The sequence below is a fragment of the Fringilla coelebs genome (assembly GCF_963513975.1).
Source record: "Fringilla coelebs genome assembly, chromosome: 18".
Classification (NCBI taxonomy): Eukaryota; Metazoa; Chordata; class Aves; order Passeriformes; family Fringillidae; genus Fringilla; species Fringilla coelebs.
In genome coordinates, this window is record NC_140044.1 from 11,919,671 (window position 1) to 11,942,799 (window position 23,129).

At 59.8% G+C, this 23,129-nt stretch overlaps 1 protein-coding gene across 1 annotated transcript in view; it reads left to right on the forward strand.

Moving 5' to 3' along the window:
* The first annotated feature begins 2,263 nt into the window (after positions 1–2,263).
* The window catches only part of MTCL2 (microtubule crosslinking factor 2), a 28,794-nt gene continuing 7,928 nt past the window's right edge, over positions 2,264–23,129 (forward strand). The window contains exons 1-13 of the mRNA XM_084218122.1: positions 2,264–2,560; positions 10,197–10,421; positions 11,982–12,140; positions 14,664–14,726; positions 17,329–18,546; positions 19,507–19,626; positions 19,780–19,905; positions 20,208–20,438; positions 20,586–20,693; positions 20,978–21,145; positions 22,130–22,381; positions 22,514–22,585; positions 22,966–23,036. Coding sequence (XP_084074248.1) covers positions 10,224–10,421; positions 11,982–12,140; positions 14,664–14,726; positions 17,329–18,546; positions 19,507–19,626; positions 19,780–19,905; positions 20,208–20,438; positions 20,586–20,693; positions 20,978–21,145; positions 22,130–22,381; positions 22,514–22,585; positions 22,966–23,036 — 2,786 coding nt within the window. The 5' untranslated portion in view covers positions 2,264–2,560; positions 10,197–10,223. The remainder of the gene's footprint in view (positions 2,561–10,196; positions 10,422–11,981; positions 12,141–14,663; positions 14,727–17,328; positions 18,547–19,506; positions 19,627–19,779; positions 19,906–20,207; positions 20,439–20,585; positions 20,694–20,977; positions 21,146–22,129; positions 22,382–22,513; positions 22,586–22,965; positions 23,037–23,129) is intronic.

Below are 23,129 nucleotides of genomic sequence, written 5' to 3' on the forward strand. Positions count from 1 at the left end.
GTTAATGAGCGCAGCGCTGCTCGGTCAGCGCCTGTCCCGCTCGGGGCATGTGCAGTCATGCAGCAGCACTAAGCCACGGCAGGGCTGCTAATGATGCTGTGCAGGGCAGCCCTGCCGCTAGCCCCGGGCACGGGCACGTACAGAAGGGCAGAGCTGTGCCACCCGCCCTGTCCCTGCGCCGCGGGACAGGACCTGGCGCTGCTCAGCCCGCTTTCCTGCAAGGTGTGGCACCAGGCAACGTGCCAGAGCCTGGAAAGCGGCACCTGTGGCTGCAAATCATCCTGGAAAGGGCAGGATGCCCGGGAACCTTCCTTTCTCAGTGCAGTGGCTGTGCTGCAGTGTGGGGCTCTGACACACAGCCCTTCTCACCTTCCTGGGGTCCCTTATTCCACCCCCACACCCGTTGTCATGCTCACAAGCTGCTGACAGGCTGGAGACACCACCTTGGCATTCATGGAGCCACGGGGGCGCTCAGCAAGCCGTGGCCAGAGGGACACACCGATTTATAGCCCCACCAGCCGCAGGGAGTGATACCAGCAACAAAAGGTATCACTGCAATCCTGGTTTGTCGTACAATCCTGGTTTTCCTGTGCTGGAGGCGCAGCTGGCTCCGGGCAGAGCAGGAGTGCAATCCCAGCCTGTGTCCAGAGGGGCGTGGGGAGGGGGCAGGGGGCTGTGGGCTGAACAGAGAGGGCTATTGAGCAACGTCCTAATAAACCCCACGTGTGTTTATTTTGGGCGGATTAAGACCGAGGTGTGCAGCGGGTTCTGCCCCTCTGCCAGGCTCGGGTTTGCCCCGGGCAAAAGCAGGCGCTGCCTTGGGGCTGCGCTGCCCAGCATTAAGGAATTGAATCTGAGCAGCGAGGGGGTCCCAGGCTCAGTGTGATGCAGCAGAGCATCGCTTCCCGTGCTGAGGCCACGCGGGAAAGCACAGAGGAGCATTTTACAAATACAGCCGAGGAGCATTTTTCAAACTCAGCCTTTGGATGCTCCGCAGTGGGTTTGGGGCCGGCTGGTAACGTACGACAGACGCGGCGGGTGGGTGGGAGCAGACTTGAACAGGCACTCGCTGCTCCAGGCTTCCCCCTGGAGAGGCACTGTGCGCGCTCCCGCTGCTCGCAAGGCAGCTGGAGTGGCCCTGGGCAGCGTGGCGGGGAGCGGAGGTGGCTCAGGGGCCCCAGGGAGCTCCCACCCACGGGGCACATGGGGGACTTCCAGCTCCGAGGATGCCCAGCACTGACAGTGGTGCCCCGGGGGACAGTCACCCTCCGTGTCCCTCGGGGACCTTCACCTCTGAGACTGCCCCGGAGGAGCTGCGCTTACAGGGACACCCTGGGGACCTCCTTTCATAGACCTGTCCTCAGGGACATTTACCCTCAGGGGTGTCCCAGAAGCTGAAATGCACCGGAGTAACCCTCCTCGGCAGGGGTACCCCAGCGACCCGCTCTGCAGGGGACACACGAGGGGACCCTGTCCCCAGGGATGCTGCAGGGACCCGCTGGGGAGAGCCTGTCATGTCACGGCTCCCCAAAGAACACGCGTTGCTGAAGACACCCGCGGGGGACCCCTCACCCCGGGGATGCCCTATCCACCGGGGATGCCCCCATCCACCGGGGATGCCGGCGCTCCGCCGGCACGGTGGGATGGCGCGGCTCCGGGCGGGCGGAGGGGTCGCTGTTGCCGCCAGCACGGCCGCCCCCCGCCTCCCCCCACACTCCCTCCGCCGCCTTTTGTTCGCCGCCCGCGCTCGTCCCCGCCCGGCGGCGGCGGGCGGAGCCGGGGCCGGGGCCGGGCCGGGGCCGCAGCCGCAGCCGGGGCCGAGCCCAGCGCAGCGCAGCGGGAGATGGAGGCCGCGCCGGCAGAGCCGGGTCCCCCCGCGCCGCCGCCGCCGCCGCTCCCCGAGAGGAAGAAGAAGCCGCAGCGGGCGCCGTCGCCCGCCCGCCCCAAGGAGGTGCCCGGCTGGTCGCTGGCCAAGAGCCGGCGCGGCGGCGGCGGGGGACACCCGGGCGCGGCCCCGCGGCTGGCGGCGAGCGGCGCGCACCCGCACCCGCACCCGCGGCGGCCGGGCGGGGGCAAGGACGGGCGGCCCGACAAGCGGGGCCCGGCGGGGGCCCGGGCCGGCGGCAAGGGGCCGGCGGGGCGCGGCGCGGCGCGGCCCAAGGGCCGGCGGCACGGAGCCGAGACGGCGGCCCCCGGGGCACGAAGGAGCGCGTCGGGACCCCGCTCGGTGCCCGCTCCCGGGCCGGGCTCGGGGCTGACCGACAGCAGCTCGGAGGTGTCGGACTGCAGCGCCTCGGAGGAGGCGAAGCTGCTGTCGCTGGAGCTGGGGCTGAGCGGCAGCGATGGCGAGTCCCCGGGCAGCGCCCCGCCGCCGCCGCCCTCGGCCGGAGAGGCGTCGCCGCTGCCCGAGGAGCCCTCGGCCGCCTCCGTGGCCAGCAGCCGCCTGCAGCTCAGCACCTCGCTCGCCTTCTCCGACCTCACCGAGGAGCTGCTGGACGCCGGCACCGACGGGCTGCTCCGCGAGCTGGAGGACTTGCGCTCCGAGAACGACTATCTCAAGGTGGGCACGGCTCGGTGGGGTATCCCTGCCAGGGCTCGGTGTGCAGTGACGTCCCTGTCACGGCTCGGTGTGGCGTGGCATCCCTGGGCAGTAGTGGTACAGCATGGCATCCCAGGGCACGGGTCAGTCAGGGTCAGCATCCCTGGCTATAGCGTGGTTTAACGTCCCAGAGCTTTGCAGGGCATCTGAGGGCATGGCTCAGCACGGTGCAGCATCCCTGGCCTTAGCATGGCATGGTGTGGAGTCCCAGGGCAAGGGTCAGCATGGTGCAGCATCCCTGAGCACAATAGAGCATCCGTGGTTATTGCAGCATGGCGTTGCTGTGCCCGGTGCAGCATGGCACAGCTTCCTTGGCAATGGCATGGCATGGCACAGCTTGGCATGGCATGGCTCAGCATGACACAGCATCCCTGGGAATGGCATGACATGGCATGGCACTCATCCCAAGGTGTAGCTCCATGTGGCACAGCATCCTCAGGTCCAGCCTAGTGCAGTTCAGCATGCCAGGGCATGGCTGGGTACAAGGCACAGCTCAGCTCAGCCTGGCCTGGCTCAGCCTGGCCTGGCTCAGATGGGCAGCACAGCACAGCATGGCTGGGTCCAGGGCTTGGCATGGCTCAGCCCAGCATGGCATCCCTGAACATGGCACAGCCAGGGAATGCTGGCCTGCCATGCTGTGGCTGGGCTTGACTTGGCACAGTGTAGCATGACTGGATGTAGGGTCTAGCTTGTCTAAGCCTGGCATGGCCACGTTGAACTTAGGGCAGAGCTCAGCTTGGCACAGCATGGCCCAGCTGGGCATGGTCCAGCGTGGTGTGGCATGCTGGGCACCACTCAGCTCAGTGTTCCATGGCATGGCCTGGCACAGGGCAGCCTTTGGCACAACGTGGGCCAGGCATGGCTTGCCCTGGCACGGCACATTGGGTGCAGCACCACCCAGCTTGGCATGGCAAGGCTTGGCACAGCCTGGGCTGGCACAGCTTAGCAAGGCTCAGCTCAGCACGGTATGGATGTGCTCAGCCTGGTTGGGGATCCTGGGACATAGTGTGGCATAAACTGACCCTGTGCAGCTGGGCATGGCCTGGCAGCTGGGCATGGCTCCCTGCTGCTCTCCCTGCCTGCTGCTGCTGCCAGACCCTGGGGACATTTTCCAGCTCTCTTCTTCCCGCTGGTTCCTATGCTCCCTGGGGCCTTTTTCCAGGTCTGCCTGGCTTGTAGGGGCATGGTTGAGCCAGGGCAGATATGCTGTGAGGGGACAGGGACACAGAGCCATCACACATCAGCCTGGTGGGCACCAGCACGCACCAGGTGCCACATCCTGGGGTGGCTGCAGGCATTTTGTGCCCTCTGCTCTCCTTCAGGGTGGAGCTGTTTGGGCAATCAGCTGCTGATGAGCTCAGGATTGGGTACCAAGGCTCCTCAGCTGCTCTTTGGGTGCTGCAGGTTGGAAGTCAGGCCAGCTCTCCTCAGGTGCTGCCCAAGTTTGTGAGTGTCAGGGTTCCAGCCCCGAAGTGGGCATTGGGTGGTGCACTGGAAGATGCTCAATCAGGCCCTTTGTCCATTTGCAAAGCCCCAGTGCACGGCTGGTGTCCCAACTCCTGCCAAAATTAGCAGCAACAGCTTAAAGGCTTTGATTTACTGGGGGCTGGAAAAATACAGATGAGGCCCCTGGGTTTCCAAGAACGAGTGCTGCCATTCCTGCTTCCTCCATTCCCACGTGATCTCCTTCCTGGCAAGCTGCAGGCCAGCAGGGTGTGAGTGATTTACCTGCCCTGAGGGGTGGCAGCTGAAATCCCCTGGCCAGGGAGAGTGGGAGAGGGCAAAGCTGCTGGAGTCATGCCCCAGGAATGGCCATGGGGATGCTGGTGGCATCGTCCCTTCTTTGCCAGCACTTGTGTCCCCTCCCTGACATGTGCATCCTGCTTATCTCCGTGTTTCCGTGTTGTAGCTCGCTTCTCCTGACTCTGGAGCAGGAGGTGGCTGGGGTGGTACCCTGGCTCCAGCTGGGCAGAAGCCCAGAGCACACACTCTTATGCTCCAAAAAATGTTGGAAAATTTGCCTTGTTTCTCCAGCAAGGAGCAGAAAACTGGGCTGGGCTGCAGCAGAGTGCTGGCTTGTGCCATCTGTGCTAAAAATTCAGGCATTTCAGGACTTAAAACAAAAATAAAGCCCTAACCCGAAGGATTGGCACTGCCCATCCTGCCATGCAGCTTGGGTGTGGATGAATCAGACTTATCCCAGGTGATTTATTTCCTAGGACTCACCCAAAAAGCTGCAGATGAATATTTTTTTGCACGTATTCATCAGCACCAGCTAAAGCCTAGTGCGTATTTGGAGCGAGATGAGGATTTTTGGGGGCGGGAGGACTTTGGTGACGTTCTGGCACGAGCCAGACGTGTGTGGTGCTACTACACCCGTGTGATGCATGCTGGGCTTGGGAGCTTCCCAGCAGAGCTCCAGCAGTGCCAGCTCACGTCCCATCTTCCCTCGGCTGCCATAATAAAACCCACTTGTTTAAGCACACTTCACCCATTTCTCTTTGCACCCCACATTTGTGCAAGGCTCTGCTTTCCTCCTCCCTCTCTGGGTGTGCTGGGATCTCCTCTTGCCCCTGCTCTCAGGCCTGTGCACCTGCTGTCACCCCCCTGAGAGGGTTATTCTGAGTGTTTCCCCAAAAAGGGCTGCTTTCACAGGCAGCCTGGCAGCCTGGGGAGGGAGGAGGTGGCTTGGTGTCCTTGCCCCAGCTCGCTGTTGCTGAGCTGTGTGATGGAGAGCAGCTCCAAGCCCTGCTCAGCAGGCTGGAAAATGTGAGATGTGATACGGCAGCAGCTGCAGAGGGACAGGCAGACAAAGAGTGGGCACGGGAGGGTTTGGAGCAAGGGGAGGGGATGCCTGCAAAGCCTCTCCTCTCCAAAGGAAGGGGTTTAGGCAAGAGCCGTGTAACACTGGGAGCTGAGTGCCCTTTTCTGCTGCCTGTCCCCCTCCTGCTCCCTGCCCTGAGTCATCCCACATCCCCTGGGGCTCACATGCATTTCCCAGCCCTGTGGAGAAACATTTATGTGGCTGGGTGCCTTGTTTTCCCCAAGACAGTCATGCCACTATCTAGGGCTCTCTGAGAGCCCCAACAGGGTTATTGGGGGCTGTGTCTGGGCAGCTTGGTTGGCACTGAGTCCCTGCTCTGCTGCTGCCCAGACCCTGGCTGGCCACAGGGGCAGGGACCATGCCTGGGAGCCCCAGTAACCACCTGCAGAGCTGGGGACCAGAGCTCTCTCAAGCAGCCACCCTGCAAGGGGTTTTGCAACCTCTTGCCTTTTTGGATGCTGCACAACATGGGATGTGCTGCAGAGAGCCCCCAGCTGTTTGCCTGGTAATTTATGGGGGCAGGTGTAAAGCTGAGAAATGTTGATTTTTCTCCTCAGTCCCATTACCAAGGGGGAGCTGCCATGCCAGCCAGGGGCAGGGATCAGCAAACAGGCTGCTGCACTGAGCTCCAGCACGACATGGATGGCCAGTGTTTGCTGTCAGAGCTGGGCCAGAGCTGCTGTTAATGCACCCAGAGAAACCCCTGTGTGTGACATGGGTGTGCCTTGCCCATCCTTCCACCCACTGCACCCTGCCATGGGCTTGTGGTGTTCTGCATTTCCTGTGTTCCCCTTGCTGGCAGGGAACATACCTGAGCACCCTGGGCAGTTTCCTTTAAAAATCCCCTCTGGATTTTCTTTTTTTTTTCCCCTTAGCAAATTCAGGCATAATTCCCTGTGCTGCCTGCCGGGCTGCCTGCTCAGAGTTAATTGAAAGCTGCTGCTTTTGTGCTGTAATCTGGGAGGAAGCCGTGCTTGTTGCTCTCCTGCACGGTAATCCCCAGCTTTGCACGGGGCCAGCGGCAGGCACAGCCCTGCCAGCGCAGCCCAGCTCTGCACAAAGGCGCCTCTGCCACACATCCAGGCTGCTCCCACCCTTCCTCCTCCTCTGCTGAGCTTTGGGGATGAAGATGGAGGGTGTGCCCCCCAAAATGCTGCCCATCCCCCACGGGCAGGCTGCTGCTTGGCTGTGCCTGCCAAGGTTGCCACAGCCAGCCATGGCTGAGCTGCATGAGCCTGTTTTGTGTCCCGTGCTGTTTTCTGCTTCTTGGAGATAGCAGGTCCTGCTGGGTTGCACAGTGTGTGCCCCCTGCTCTGCTCAGAGCTTGCTGCATTCTTGCAGGAGCCAAAGTCAGCGTGTGACTACCCTTGGGTAGGAGATCTGAGGGTTTGCTGTCTGCTTCTGTGACATGTAACGGGTCTGGTCTGCACTCCGAGGTGTGCTCTGCCATCTCCACTGGTCCCTTTCCTGCCCTGTCACTGCTCAGGGTCATCACCCTAAAGCTCAGCCCTTCCTGAAAGAGCTGATGTCCTTCAAGTGCATGTGTGGACCCAGCTGTTGCCTCCTCTTTCTCTAAAAATGCATGTTTCTTTTTCCTGAGCTGGAAACAGGCAGTTTGCATCCCACCTTTCCGCTCCTTAGTTTCCTTAATAATCTCCCCAGGGAGAGACAGTGTCTCCGAGGTTTGTGTGGAGGAGGTTGAAGGTAGGTTGTCACTTGAGCTCCTCCACTGAGCATAACCTGGCTCCTGCAGCCACGAAATGGGCTGTTTGCTTCTGCACACAATCCCTGGGGCATTCAAATGAGTCTCTCTGGACTGCAGCTTCCCAGCATTTTATTCCAAGACAGGAGATTTCCAATGTAAAATCCCTGTGAAATCTTTGCTGCTGCAGAGATGGGATGAGCAGGGTGCAGTGGTGGGTGATCCTGGAGGACAGGCAGGGGAGCAGCCCATGGGTGCTGGGAGGCTGTGACTCCACATAGGGATGTTCAGCCTGTTGTTTACAGGGCGAGTGGCCCAGCAGGGCAGTCCCCAGGGGCGTTTGTGGGGGAGAGAAGTAGTTTATTTCCTCCTCAGTATTGCCCACCTGCCACCATGTCACACTTCATCTAACACCACTTACAGTGCTCCATGCTCAATGCCACCCCTGAATTTGGGATGTTTCTGTGGGGTCCCTCCCCTCTGCTGGTTCTGCTCTCACTTTAATCCAGATTTTTTGCTGGGTTGGGCATCAACTCCAGAAAATGTGCAAAGGGTGAAGCTCCATGGCCATCGTGGACCCCTGAAGCTGTGAGGAGACCCCAGTGCACCCCATGTGCTGCCTTGGCAGATCATCTCTGTCCTCCAAGCTCTCTTCCTGGCATTTTCCACTCTCCAATCCTAATCCCTTTACTGTGGCTTAGCAGCATGGCTTGCCTCTGTGGGGCAAACTGGGGCAGATGTGGATGCCTGCTGCATCCACCACTCAGAGGATTTGTCAGGTTATGGGATGTGGGTGAATTCCTGCAGCTGGAGCAAAGGCAGGCACTGCTTTCCCAGCCCCCAGTGCTGCAAATCCCCCCAGCCCCACTCCATGGCTGTATTTCCAGGCTTTGCCCAGGCTGGGCACGGCCTCCCCCTAAAATAACGGTTGCTACAACCCAAAGCATAAACAAGCTCTTAGCAGGGCAAGCCCAGGCTTTCTTCCAGCAAATGCAAGATGTGGTTGGGTTTTTTCCAAGGTCCCTGCTCCCTGCCCTGCTCAGCTGCTGCCTGGGAAAGCCACATGGCGAGTGAGAGCTGGAATGGTCAGCGCTGGAGGAGGATTGCAGTTGTATTCCAGCCACGATTCGTTGGTGGTGAAAGGAAGGCTGTTCCCCACCCGCTGCAGTGCGCCTGCTCACCTGCAGTCCATAATGCCTTTTTATCTACAAAAGCTCCCAAGGAATACATGCCACATACCAGCTCTCCAGGCTGGTTTGGTTTTTGGGGGTTTTGCTGGTGTCCCCAGGGCTGTGGCCCTGCCAGGTGGGGAGGTGGCAGTGCTGGTGGGGGGTTCCCATTGAGTTTGTCACCCCATGGTGCAGCCCAGCCCTTGCAGGAACATGTGGTTTGTCCCTGGGGGGTTTCACACCTGACATGTCCAGGAGGTTTTCTCAAACATGTCTGCAGTGATGCCCCTTCACAGGACAGTCTCTGGCTGTCCCTGGAACAGCCTGTCCCCAGGACCCCCTCTGCCCATCTCAGAGCCTCGGGGCTGTTTCTGTTCTGAGACAGAACAGAAGCAGATCTGTTCTCAGGGCCCCCTCTGGAGAAGCAGAGCAGCAGAAGGTGACAGGACCCTGGTGGCCATGGTGCCACCGGGCTCCGTCAGCCCAGGCCAGGAGATAATCTGGGATTGTCTAATTGAGGTTCCTTCTTTGTTACAAAGTGTTTAAAGGCAACAGTGAGCGACTGTGACTTGTCCCTGCAGCTGCCAGCCCTTTCCCCAGGCTTGGCTTCTCCTTTCGGGGAGTTCTTGCAGCTGGGGCTTTGTCAGGCAGGGTGAGTGTGGCAGCCACTGTGCCAGTGCCTGGCAGAGCCAGCACAGAGCTGCCATCTCGGGCTCTAGGTCACTGTCACAGCAATGAGGGGGCAGTCCCCTGTCCCCTCTGCCCAGGGTGAATCAGGGCTCAACATCCCCAATGCCTGTGCCAGATCCTTTTGTTCCCTCCCTGACCATGCCACGGTGGTGCAGAGTGGCAGTGTGAGCCACTCTCAAGTGGCAGTTGCATTTGGCAGTGTCAGGAGGTCTTTAGTGTCAGGGGTTTTGGCAGGAAAGCAGATCCTTGATCCCTCCCAGGAGGGATTCCTGGTCCCACTGGGCCTGGTGTGGTGGGTGGAGTGTTTGCCTGGGGGATTTGGGTTGATGTTCATGGTGATGTGGACAGAGCTTGGTCAGTCCCCAGGGACCAGAGGGGACAGTCCAGTTCTGGATGAGGAGGTGGCACCGGGGACCCCACAGTAGTTGTGTGCCACAGCCCTGGAGGAGACTCTGGGTCAGTGTTGGTGTCAGCAGGATGTCACCCTTGGCCCTGCTGTGGCAGTGATGCAATTCCTCTGTGCCAGAGGCTCTGCTGTGCTGGAGGAGCTCACTGGGAGAGCTGATGAGACTGGGAAGGGGACCCAGCCCAAGGCCTGCTGCTTGGTGGCAAAACAAGGGGCAGCCCCTGGTTCCCAGCACTGCTGGCATCTGGTTCATGTCCCCACGTTGCCTCCCCTAACAGCTGTCCTCGCCTGCCATCTCCTCCTTCCCTCGCCTGCCTCCCTGACACATCTTTTCCAAAGATAACCTAATTTTTTCTCCCTGTGGCTGCTGCCTGAGCTGCTCCTGCAGCTCCTCTCCCTCCCCCACCTTCCTCTTTCTTTTACCACAAAGACTCTCAGGCGCTTTTGTTGGCTGATCCCCCCCGCGTGACTGGCTCACCCCTGGGTGACGGCATCCAGCTGGCTCTGAGCTCTTCCTGCAAGGACTGGGCTTGGCCCAAGGGGTTGGAGACCCGTGAAAATGGCTGATGGGATGGATGGATGGATGGATGGATGGATGGATGGATGGATGGATGGATGGATGGATGGATGGATGGATGGATGATGGATGGATGATGATAGAGGATGGATGGATAGATAGAGGGATGCAGGATGGATTGATGGATGGATGGAGGATGGATGGAGAATGGAGAGCCATGGTGGGGAGGTGTCACAGGCGAAAAGAGAGCAGAGCAAGCTGCAGGGTCTAACCCAACATCTCCCTGCAGGATGAGATCGAGGAGCTGCGTGCCGAGATGCTGGAGATGCGGGATGTCTACATGGAGGAGGACGTGTACCAGCTGCAGGAGCTGAGGCAGCAGCTGGACCAGGCCAGCAAGACGTGCCGCATCCTGCAGTACCGGCTGCGCAAGGCCGAGCGCCGCAGCCTGCGCGTGGCGCAGACCGGCCAGGTGGACGGCGAGCTCATCCACAGCCTCGAGCAGGACGTCAAGGTCAGTCCAGGAGGGCACCTCCCCACCCAGACAGCCCCCATAGGGGGTTTGGATGAGTTGTGGCACAAAGGTGGCAGGGGATGTCGGGGCGCAGGGAGCTCCGTGAGGATGTGCAGTTTGTGCTCCGTGAGGATGTGCAGTTTGTGATGTGCAGTTTTGTTGGAGGTGTTGTAATTCCCTGCTAGCAGTGTTGATGTGGGAAGTGGGGAGCAGTGCTTTCAGCTCACAGGTGGTCTGAGGGGGTCCTGGTGGTGGAGAGGGTCAGCACTGCCTGAGAATGTGCCATATGTGAGCGGGCTGGAGCCCAGCCCTGTGTCCTGGGGCTGAACTCCCTTATCCTGCTCCTATGGGGGTGTGATGGGGCCACCACTGCAGGATGGAGCATCACAAGTGTGCAGGGAGGGAGGGTGGGGACCAGAACCCTTCAGGCTTAGGAGCTGCTTCTCTCGGCCTTCGGGAAAACCTTGCAGAGCCCCAGGCATGGTGGCACGCGGTGCTGGGGCAGGGACAGGAGGATTTCTGCAGGGTGACGTGGCTTCGCCCTCGAGGAGCCTGGTGAGTGTTTGCTGAGGGCTCTCACCAAGGAGACTGCTGCCAAGAGGGGATGCAGTGGCAGTTGGAGACAGCTCAGGATGGATGTGCAACAGCTCGAGGACTAACTTTGTTTTTTGAGCAGAAAAGAGCCAGTCCTGGAGCCAAGACATGCCACAAGTGCTGGGCTGTGAACCCGCCTCGCTGCCCATCCCTGCTGGGGCCCCAATCCCCTCCCTAAACCACCCATCAGCATCAGCTCCCCCCCAGCTTGGGTGGCTGCTGCCAAAAACACCCCCTCCAGCTTCTCCCTTTCTGGGAAAGAAAGCACAGCCCATCCTCGGGGGAACAGGAGCCCAGCCCCATGGCCTGAGGTCCTGCAGCAGGGCTTGCTGCTGCCTCCACAGTGCTGATATCCCAGGCTGTGCAGGAGACCAGTGGCATTTGGGACAAGTTTTGCTGTCCTGCAAATGCAAGAGTGAATGTTTTGTGTTACTAAGCTGCCTTTATGCTGGGACTGCTCCCGTGCAGGGATCTGGAGAGGGGGAGCTCTGGGGGGGATGTAGTCACCCTTCACCCCGGGGCAGCTGCTGGTTTTTCTGTAATGTGATGCAGCAGCTCGCCTTTCTCCTGGCCAGCACAGCTGCTGCCTGCAGCGACAGGCTGCCTGCTCTGCTGCTGCCTACCAGCTCTTCCAGCCTTCTGGGGGCTTTTCCAGTTTTGTGGTATGGGAAAAAGGTGATTAATGTCTCCCAGCGTCATGCTAGGGCTGGGGAAGGCAGGATTTGGCCAGGGAATGGGGATGCAGGGCAGCCTTGCAGCTGGTGAAGGAACAAGAGCAGTCACAGCACACAATTGAGGGGACAGACACAAGGGCCAGGGGGTCACCCCCCAACACCATGTCTCCCCACTGAGGGTCTCAGTGACTGCCTGGTGATCTCCTCATGAGGACTGTGGGTGCCCAGGAGCTGGAGTCTCAGCCCCCTGCACATTGTGCCCAGTCTGATGAGAGCCCTGCTGTGTCCCCAGGTGGCCAAGGACGTCTCTGTGCGGCTCCACAATGAGCTGGAGGTGGTGGAGAAGAAGAGGATCAGGCTGGAGGAGGAGAACGAGGAGCTGCGCCAGAGGCTCATCGAGACCGAGCTGGCCAAGCAGGTGGTGCAGAACGAGATGGACAAGCTCAGAGAGGTGAGTGGGACATGGGACAGGACCAGGAGGTGTCCCCAAGGCTCTGCTCATAGCAGGTGTCCTGGCCCTGGATCATGGGATCCCCCAGCCCTGCCTGAGTCACTGAAACCCAAACCCTGCTACAGATGCTTGTGAAACCTGAGCAGCACCTGCCCTCGGCGTGCTCCATCCCACCCTGTGGGCACAGGCTGGCTCTGCCCCATCCAGGGGGGGCTACAGGACTTCCCCACTGCTCTGGGGACACTTTATATGTCCCTGGCCCCTTGCTCAGCCCAGCCCCCTGGGCTGTGCCCAATTCCATCTGGGCAAAGCTCCGACTGATGTGTGGGGTCCCTGTCCCTGGCAGAGTGCCTGGTGCTGGCTGCATCCTGACCACATCCTGCAGGTCCCAGCAGTGTCCCAGTGGTGCTGTGGAGCTGGGTGGGTGCACAATCCCCTCTGTGTCCTGGGCAGCCACAAATGTACCCACATGCACGGGTCCAGGGCACTCCCTGTCATGCTCTGTTTGGAGCCAGCTTCTGGCTGGGATCTGTGTCAACCTCGGTGACAGGAAAGGCATCCTGGTGACAGCATGGACTTGAGATCCATTGCAGCCCTTGTAACCCACTTCCCTACTGCCCGGGATGCCTTTGGTCCCCGGGGAGCCTTGGGATGCATCTCTGGCTGAGCCATCAGGCCAGTGTGGGGAAGGAGGCACAGCCAAAGGAAGGTTCTCACTTCCCCCACTGTGCTTCCTGCACAGGGCAGCTCGGGATCTCTGGGGCCAGCCCTGCTTAAAGCCAAGCCCAGCTCCTGGGAAGCTGCAGGATCCAGCTGTACCCATCTCCTGTCAGCCATGCCCGTGCTGCTGACAGCATCCCCCACACGGGGTGTCTTGCACAGCCCTGCTAACAGCCGTGAAATGGGTTTCCCTGCAGCCGGGAGCACGGGCTGAATGACAAATGGCAGCAGTGGGAGCTGGGCTGGAGCTCTCCCTCACTTGGAAAACAGGCAGGGGAAATGGTTCTGTGGTCAGCGAGGAGGGCTCTGAGAGGCAGGCACTGCCTTGCCCTGGCTGAAGGGTGTGGGGTGGGATACAGCCCCTCCTGCAGCTGCCTGAGCCCTGGGGACACTGCTGGCTGGCACAGCCTCAGAGATGGTCCCCAAGCTCAGGATGGCATGTCCCCGGGCTAGCAAGGGCATTGAGGTTACTCGCTGATTGCAGAGTGCTAATTAGGCAAACATTAGACAAAGTGAGCTAAAAGCCCTCCTGTCCCTGCTGCTGCTGCAGGGCACAGAGCCTGGCAGAGCTTGTTAGCAGCCAGAGCCAGGGACTGTGCAGGGCTGCACTCACCCCTCGGGGCTGATTATTCCTCCCTTCCAAGAGGTCTCTCCCATAATTGGATAATTGTCTGGGGATCATTCCCGAAGGCACAGGCATTTTCCCCTCTTCTGTCTCCTAAAGGAGTCAGAAAAAGTGGGACCAATCTGGGTACCCCATGCCAAGCCTGCCACACCAAGCCTGGCCTTGAGGGGACCCTCAGGCAGGGCCACCCCAAGGCTGCTCCCAGGGTGGAGCAGTGACAGCCACGTGTGCCCAGGGTGCTGTGCCCGGGGCTCTTTGGGGCTGGTGCTGCCCTTTGCCAGCTGCAGTCCCCAGCACGGTGGGGCTGGGGGATGTGATGTGGCACAGCCAGCCCCTGGGAGAGGCTCTGCAGCTCCAGCAGCTCCAGGGATGGTCGTGGCCTTAATAGGAAAGCCTGGAGCCCTGCACCTTGGCACAGGCAGCAGCTTACATTTCACAGCTGCTTTCTCTGGCTGCTGGGCCTCAGCACCAGCTTGGAAAGAGGTCCAGGGCAGCTGCACAGATCAGCCAGTGCTCATGGGAGGCTCTGTGGATGTTCTTGAGGGTCTTGCCCCAGCTGCCTTCCCCAGATAACTGGCTCTGCTCTGGGCACCTGCATTTTTACCGTGCTTTTGGTCTGCCTTATTGCTCTGTCTGCCTTCCCCACCTCCCAGCTGTCCTCACTAGCCTGGACATTGTCCCTTATGTCCCCTTGTGACCTTGACAGCAGAGTCAGCATCATGCTGCTGAGGAGCCAGGACATATCCCTTGCTTGGAGAGGTGATGGGGAATGTCATCATCTGCTGCTCCCACACTGGAATGTCCTCAGAGCTGTCCCTTGCCCTGGGGGCTGAATTCCCTGCTCCATCCAGCCCTGACAGGGACAGTGACTCAGCCTCTCCACTCTCCATGGCTCATTTCCTGCTCACTCCTGCTTTTTCACTGCTCCTTTGCCTGCAGGGGGAATTTCTGGCCAAACCTCATGATGTGATGCTTGCCAGTCCAGCTCCCTCAAAGCAAAGGGCCTCCCTCAGCCCACCAGGGCTCGGGTGTTCTCCTGGGGTCCAGGAGCATCTGGGAATGTCAGCACCAATGTCCATCCATACTGAATCTGTCTGTCTGTCTGTCTGTCTGTCTGTCTGTCACTGCTGGGGTGCAGGGCCATCGCTGTGGGTCATAACTCTCTGTTCTTCCTGCAGAACTCCCTGAAGAAGCGGGGGTCTCGCTCCTTGGGCAAGACTGAGAAGAAGCCATCAGTGCAGGTATCAGCACCTGAGCACCCAGGGCACGCCACAGTGAGCCACCAACACCCCAGCTCATGGTGCCAGCTGGAGACTGAGCCCATGCCAGGAGCAAATCCGGGCATGGCAGCGCCATCCCCTCCTTGCAGGGCTTTGCAGAGCTTTCCTGCCTCTCAGAGCCCCTGCATAAGGGAGGGATTGATGTGCTGGGCCATCCTCTTTGTCCTCACTCGCTCCCTTGTCTCATTTATCAATGGAGCAGCAGTGGCTTTAACCCTTTCCCTGTGTAAGGAGCTGAAGGAGTTTGGCTTTACATTGCAAAGCTGCTTCTTCTCCTGTGGCTCTTGCAGCCTGTGTCCCTCCTGCCAGTGCCAGCAGCTGTGCTTGAGGGTGCTCTGGGAGCTTCACAGGGTCTGGGGGAGCTGAGGGTCCCTGTGGGGATGGCTGGAGGCCACACCACTCCTGCCCTCACAGGGGATTTGCAGCAGGATTTCAGCTGTCACTTGCTGTTGAGCTGAGCTGCTGTGACTCACTAATGCTGTTACCAGGGCTTGGAGAGGCAGAGCTGCTGTTGCAGGGATAGAAAGGCAAGAGGAAAAATCCTCTTTCAAAGGCAAAAGACCTGAAGGGTTTATTTTGGGGAACAGATCTGCTCCCCCAAAGCTGGGACACGGAGGCAGACCATGTAAAGACACTCCTGACATGCTGCTGAGTGTCTCCCAGCAGGAACCCTGAGCAGCCTAAGGGGTTTGGGTGACCTGTGTCCTTCTTGGCACAAGCCCTTCTGTGCAGCCACAGGACAGAGACTCCAAGCCTTCAAAGACTTTCCCTTCCAGTCTTTATTCATCACCTCCCTTTAGCTCCATTCTTGAGAGCCCTTTCTGGTCAGCTGATGGTCGCAGCATCCTTCTCCTCATTTCCCCAGACAGCACTTACAGCCAGCTCTGCCCTGACTTGAGGGGTTCCTCCATCACCCTCTTCCTGAGGCTGAAGCCCCTCATCTGCCTCCTCCTGGGGCAGGAAACAACCCCAACCCTCTCTGCTTCCCCATGGAGCTAAGACCCTTCAGCTTGGGGTCAGGGTGGCCCCAGTTCTGTGGTGGGACCAATGCTCCAGGAACTCTGCCTGGATGTGGCCCCCATGGGCTCCCTGTCCCTGCTCAGCTGTGGCTGGTGGCGCTGTGGGCACAGATTCTGTGACTCATCTGTGGCTTCCTGGGCCCCTTTCCTGCCTGGCTGTGCTGGGTGAGTTTCAGCACTCCCCAAGAATGGAGCTGGGGGGCACAGACTCAACACTGAGGTCTCCCCAGACCCCAGGAGCACTCCAGGTGGTCTTGGGGATGTGTGTGTCTCTCTTTGCTGATGCCATAGAAAGACACACTGGGTTGCTGGTTTTTTTTCCCCCCTGGAAAAACAGGAACTGAGGTCATGTCTGCCCTGCCCACACCAGCCCTCCCTAATCTCCTCACCTAATTAGGGGGGCACAGCTTTAATGCGCCTTAGTGAGGTCGTGTCCCGATGCACAAGCGTGGAAGTGCAGCAGGGTGGTTCCTGTGGTCACTGCAGGACATTTAGGGAATAAAATAGCACCCCAAACTCATGGGAACCCCCTCTCCATCACCCCTAGCCTTGTTATGAGCAGTGCAGGAAGTCAGCAGAGTAAATACTGCTGAAGGGTTTGGGGTGAGCATGGGCATGGCTCGGGGTTCAGAGCTCCCAAAGAAGGGCTCAACTTGTTTTTGCAAGCTGAGGAAAGGGGAAAGGGGGTGAATTCAGCCAGGCAGAAGGCTACCAGGGCCAGCAGCCATCTAGCCAAAGGGCTTGGCCACCTCCAGCACTGCCCAGCTGCAGTGGGTGCAGTGAGGTGAGGGTCACAGCCCAGCAGGTCCCCTCCTGGCAGTGACCACGCCGCAACTCGGAGCACTCAAGTGACCCCAGGGCACGGGAAGCTGCGAGCTGGACGTCAGGAAATCCTGGTCCTCCATCCAAAAAGCTCCCAGAGCAGAGAAATGGTCTGTCTGGGCAAACAGCCAACATCCTAACTGCTAAATAAAAAAAGAACACATGGAGAAACGGTCCTGAGAAGCAGAGGTGCTTGGGAAGGGACTGGTTAGCTGGTGCTGAGGCTTTGCCTGGGTTTTCAGTGCCCTGGCAAGGTGGTGGCAGCAAGGCTGGGGGTTGGGACTTGGAGAGGTTTTCAGCAGCTTCTCTGCCCTGGGATGAGAGTGGGGGGCTGAGCAAGAGAAGCAGAGCCCTGACGAGGGCATTTCAGTGCCAATTTTGGGGAGGAAGCCTTAAAAACCCTGTGGAGTCTTGAGATCTTTCCCTTCCTCTCTGCCCTGTTGTGGATCAGGCTAGACTTGGTCCACACATCCCTGGTGGTGGCTCAATGTCCTTCTTGGGGCAAGACCCACAGGTCTCCTCCTCCAGGGCATCCTGTCCCATCTCCAGGCTCACCCTGAAAGTCTCCAGGATGGATCTCAAAGCTTTTCCTCCTCTGGGAGCAGAGCCAGCAGCTTCCTTGGGACGACAAGTGTGGGAGGGTGGCATGTCCCAGAGCTCTCTGGGAATCACCATGGTTCCTGGGAGCATCTTTCTAATACCCACCCCCTCTGGGTCCCCAGGAGGACAGCGCAGACCTGAAGTGCCAGCTGCATTTTGCCAAGGAGGAGTCAGCCCTGATGTGCAAGAAGCTGACCAAGCTGGCCAAGGAGAACGACGGCATGAAGGAGGAGCTGCTGAAGTACAGGTCCCTGTACGGGGACCTCGACAGCTCCCTCTCCGTGGAGGAGCTGGCTGACTCTCCCCATTCCCGGGAGGCCGAGCTGAAAGTCCACCTCAAGCTGGTGGAGGAGGAAGCCAACATCCTCAGCCGGAGGATAGTGGAGCTGGAGGTGGAGAACCGCGGGCTGCGGGCGGAGATGGATGACATGAAGGGCCAGGGGGACAGGGAGCTGCCAGGACAGGACACGCGGTTCCTGGTGGGCGTCTCTGGCTGCGGGGACACAGGGGACACGGTGGCCGAGCTGCGGCGGCACCTGCAGTTCGTGGAGGAGGAGGCCGAGCTGCTGAGGCGCTCGCTGCTGGAGCTGGAGGACCAGAACAAGCTGCTCCTGAACGAGCTGACCAAGTACAAGTCGGACCACGAGCTGGACGTGACGCTGTCGGAGGACAGCTGCTCGGTGGTCAGCGAGCCCTCGCAGGAGGAGCTGGCCACGGCCAAGGTGCAGATCAGCGAGCTCAGCGGCAAGGTGAAGAAGCTGCAGTACGAGAACAGGGTGCTGCTCTCCAACCTGCAGCGCTGCGACCTGGCCTCCTGCCAGAGCACCCGGCCCATGCTGGAGACGGACGCTGAGGCCGGCGACTCGGCACAGTGCGTCCCCACCGCCGGCTGGAGGGACGGCGCGGGCGGCGGCGAGGCCGATGGGCAGGACAGGGGGCTGGGCGCTGGGAAGGTGTCCGATGGCCCTGCCAAACTGCTCAAGCCCAAGGACCTGGAGACCTTGCTGGGCATCCGGGACCAGGCGACGCTGGTCAGTAAAGCGATCGATGTCTTGATTTCGGATGCTAACGGGTTCACCTCGGGGCTGAAGGCTTGCTTGGACAACGAGTGTGCGGGGGTGCTGCTGGGCGAGGCAGTGGGCAGCGGTGGTGACAGCCCCAGCGATGCCAAGCTGATGAACGTGCTGCTGATGAGGCTGGGCGTGCTCCAGCAGGACCTGGGCTGCTTCGTGAGGAAGGTGGACCACCTCACCGGTGGCTTCAAGGAGCACACGGACTCGTTCCCCTTCTCCAGCCCCAGCAGCCATGATGTCACCAAAGAGCATGCCTCTGACTTCCAGGTATGGCTTCTTCCCACATCCCTCACAGCAGCTGCCGCTTTATTTGCCACCACGTTTCCTCCTGCTTTAATGGAGCAAACCCCGATCCCCACTGTAACCTCCCTCCTGCCTCTCCAGAGCAAAATCCAAACTAACACCTCACTGCATGCCAGTGGCACCGGGGACAAGGTAGGACTCTGCTCCAACAGAGTGTGCCCAGGGCAGGAGGCAGTGGGTATCCTGGCACAGGCTGGTTGTGCCAAGGCTGCCCTGCCTGTGGCCAGGGGCTCTCAGGTGCAATCCCACCTTAGCAGGGGCTGATGTTTTGGCTGCTCTCCCTGGCTTAGCCCGACATTGTGTTTCAGAAGCTCTTTGCTTGTTGGGAGTGAGCTGGGTGGGAGGACAGCAGCCTGCAGCCTCCGAAAGCAGCCCAAATTGCAGGGATCCCACTTGCAGCAATCCTCCATCCCCAGAAGTACCCAGGCAGGGTAGTTTGGAGAGCAAAGGCTTCAGGGCAAATCTGCGTCCAAGAGAGCAGTTCATGCCCTGCTGTGTCGCTGTTCTCAGGGGTCCCAGCTCGTGCCAGGGGCGTCAGTGGTGGTTGGGGCTGCAGGCACAACCCCTTTCTGGAGCACACTCGCTTGTTCAGAGTCCTATTGTTCTGCATGTGGTCCCCCCAGCCCGAGGTCCCAGTCTCCCCCAGTCACTGCATGGCACCATAACTGGTGTTTGCACATTTTTTCCCTCTTTCTCTCTTTTTTCCCCTTTCCCCAAACAATCCAGGCCACGTGTCTCCTCATCCTGTGTTTCCTTTTGATTTCCGCATTGTCTCCCGCCATGGTGATGAAGCTCCTTCTCCTCCTCATCCTTTTTGTTGTCTTGTAGTTCTTTACTGTTTCGGAGACCCATTGTTTTGTTTTCTGGTTTTTTTTTCCTTCCCGCTCTTTTGGTTTGTTCTCATTAACTTGCCCACGCATGCAGCAGCCTGATTTTAGGGACGCCGACCCTTTCCGCATCCCCCACGCCAAGGACACGGACCCCGCCCATGCCCGGAGCTACAAACCCTGCCGGGCTGAGGAGAACGACTCCTATGCCACCGAGGTATGACACAGCCTGGGAGCCACGTCCCCTCGGCCACAGGGCTGTGGGACAGGCTTTTGAGAGCTGGGGACAAGGGGAGCTGCAGAGCCTGGTCAGGGAGGGACATGGGGAAGTGCAGGCCAGCTTTCCCATCCCCTTCTGGGGCTGTTACAGATGAAGGAGCTGCAGCTGGTGCTGTCTGAGGCCAACGAGAGCCTGCGGGGGCTGCAGGAGCAACTCTCACAGGAGAGGCAGCTGAGGAAGGACGAGGTGGACAACTTCTCACAGAAGATCTGCCAGGTGAGTAGGGAACAGCCTCTGCCCCTGGGAGACAGCTGTCCTTAACCCATGGCAGTGCCACCCTCACCTGGGTGTCACCTGGGAGCACACACAGCATTTTCAAGGCTGAGCACACTCCTCCTTGCACATGGAGCCAGGCAGGGCTTCCCCCATGGCCCTGCTGCCCCCAGCATGCTCCCAGAGTGGTGCAGCTCCCCTGCATGGGGATATGGGGCTGGCACCAAGCTCAGCCCAGACCCTGGGGGGGAGGCATCACATGGCTGCCACCAGTGCCTGTCCTGGAGCCACTCGTCTCTCCACAGCTGAAGGAGGACCACCAGAAAGCACTGCTGCGACGGGAGTTTGAGCTGCAGAGCCTCAACCTGCAGAGGCGGCTGGAGCAGAAGTTCTGGAGCCAGGAAAAGAACCTGCTGGTGCAGGAGTCACAGCAGTTCAGGCAGAGTTTCCTCCTGCTCTTCATGAAGCTCAAGTGGTTCCTCAAGCGCTGGCGCCAGGGCAAGGTGGTGCACAGTGAGGGCGAGGACTTTTTGGAGGTACAGTGGGCTGTCATGGGTAGGAGGCCACACTGCTGGGTGTGTCCCTCATGCCTCTTTGCCTTGCCCAGGGCTGTTTGGGTGTCCCCCATCCCTGGCCAGGGGCTGTGGGTCCCCATATCACCCCAGCCATGGTGTCACCCACAGGTGAACAGCATGAAGGAGCTGTACCTGCTGCTGGAAGAGGAGGAGCTAGCCCCACAGCAACAGGCAGACAACAAGATGTGTGCTGGGGACACCTGGACCCCCAACACGGTGAGCAGGGTCCCCACAAGCCTGGGGAATTGGATCAGGGTAGGATCAGCCCCTGCTGTGGATGTGTGGCATGGGCTGGTGGCTCGTCTGGGGGTGCGTGCCTGGGTGGGGGTGCTCCTCCCCAGCACATCACCCCTGAGGATGGTCCCCTGCCCTGGTGGCTTCCCCTGTCCCTCGCCTTGGCAGCAGCCTGCAGGGCTGGGATGCAGAGAGGATAGCTCCCACAGAGTCCCACCCTGTTGGGTCCCCTCCTGCTGCCTGTGCTCACCCCTGTTCTCCTGCAGCCCAACGAGTGCATCAAGACTCTGGCAGACATGAAGGTGACCCTGAAGGAGCTGTGCACGGAGCTGCGGGAGGAGCGGCGCGGTGCCAGCGAGCTGCAGCAGCAGTTCACCAAGGCCAAGGCTGCCTGGGAGATGGAGCGTGCTGAGCTCAAGTGCCACATCGCCCAGGTGGGAGCCCCGGGCACCCTGTGGGGTGGCAGAGCTCCTCCATGCCTGCTGGGGGGCTGGGGGCCTGCCTGTGCCCTGTGCCAAGCGCTGGGCTGGGAGCGGGGTGGCACTGTGGGAATCTTAATTAGCAGCCACTCAGGCAGGAGAGTTTCCATGGCAACGGAGCTGGCATGGAAATCTGACTGTGGAGCAGCAGAGGATGCTCTTTATTCCTCTGTCTGGGGAGGGTGGGATGGGACAGGGGCTCAGCATCCCTCCTGAGGACAGGCAGCATCAGAGCCCACCTCTCCCCCTCCCTGAGTCACAGCACTCCTGCGGATGCTGCAGAAGGGATCCACGGCTGCAGGGAAGGCAGGAGGTGGAGGGAGGGCAGCCTGGGCAAAGGGAGAAGCTCCTGCCTGTAGGATGAGTCCCACCAGTCACTCAGCCCTGTCCTCCCAGCACTGAGAGGTTTCCACTCACGCTGTGCTGGCAGCAGCCCATGGCTGTACATCAGCTCTGCTCCCCAGCACGGGTGCCAGCACTTTCCAGGCAGGATTTCTCCTGGCAGAGCATGAGTCCCCAGTTCCCATATCTCCTCCTCAAAAGCGAGCAGAGCAGCTGTGGTGGCAGCATCCCAGTGGTGCTGCATCCTTGGGGGCCACTCAGGCAGCACTGCAGGTGATGGTGCCCCTCTCCAGGAGCCAGGTCCTGCAGGCAGGAGCACAGCCAGGCAGGCAGGACATTCAGCCTGTGTCCTGCTGGGTGACCATCTGCTGGCCAGCTGGCATGATGTGGCTGCAAGCCAGGGCTGGCCATGGCTTGGCTATTCCATGAGCAAGCCATGTTGTGTGTGTCACGTCCTTGGGGACATGCTTATAGCCCAGCCATGCAGCATGGGAGTGGCACTGGCAAACAGGATGCCCGCAGCCCTGCCTGTTGGCTGGAGATGTCCAGCACCACACTGGAGCCCTGGGTCCCTCACAGCCACCACTGTCCCCACAGCTGGAGTCAAAAGCAGGCAAAGGGATCGCAGAGCGTGCACTGCCAGACTGGAAGGTGGCACTGAAGAGGGAGCGTGAGGAGCACCAGCATCTCCTGGCTGAGTCCTACAGCGCTGTCATGGACCTCACCAAGCAGCTGCAGATCAGCGAGAAGAACTGGAACCAGGAGAAGGTGGAGCTGCTGGCTCGCTTCAAGGAGGAGCAGCAGCAGGCAGAGCAGCAAGCAAAGGACCTGCAGAACAAACTCAACCAGGTATGGTGCCCCCCATCCTTCATGTGTCCTCCAGCCTCTGCTGCTTGCCCCAAGAATGTTTCATGCTTTTGCTTGCCCAGAGAGGGTCATGTTGCACCTCAACTCATGTTGAGTGACTGATACATTCTCCAGTTGCAGAAAGGATCCAATCCATGGGCATTGAAGCACTCTGAAATGGAGAAGCACAGCAGCAACTGGAAAGAGGTGGGTAAGAGAGGGTGGAGTGCTCTCAGGATGCTCTTAGGGCCCAGGTCTGTGCTAAGGGTTAGATGGGAGGATGTGTGAACCCAAATTAACACCCCCTTAAACAGCAAATGAGGCTGCAAGGGCAAGCACCAGGAGAATAAGAGCATGAAGGGCATGGCTGAACCCCCCAAGAGCTTCTTTTTATAAAAAGCAGATTTTAAATAGAAAATAGATGTGGTTGCAGCAAGCCCCATGCAGTCCTGGGACTGCTGTGCCTCAGTGTTTGGGGAAGTTGGTGGAGCTGGAGGGGAGCAGGATGCAGCCTCTGAGCTGCAGCCCATCTCTGTGCTCTGGTCCTGTGCTTGCTGACCCCGGAGCTTTCTCCTGTGCCCTCCTAGGCTCTCAATGAGAAAATCACAGACAAGGAGACAATCTCTGAAGCAGAAGCCAAGGGAACCAACCTCAAAAGGTGAGTGTGCTGGTGCCTCCATAGTCCCTGGAACATAGAGGGATCCCCTGGGCTTGACATCCCTGAGAGTCACAGGGAGATGTAACCCGTTCC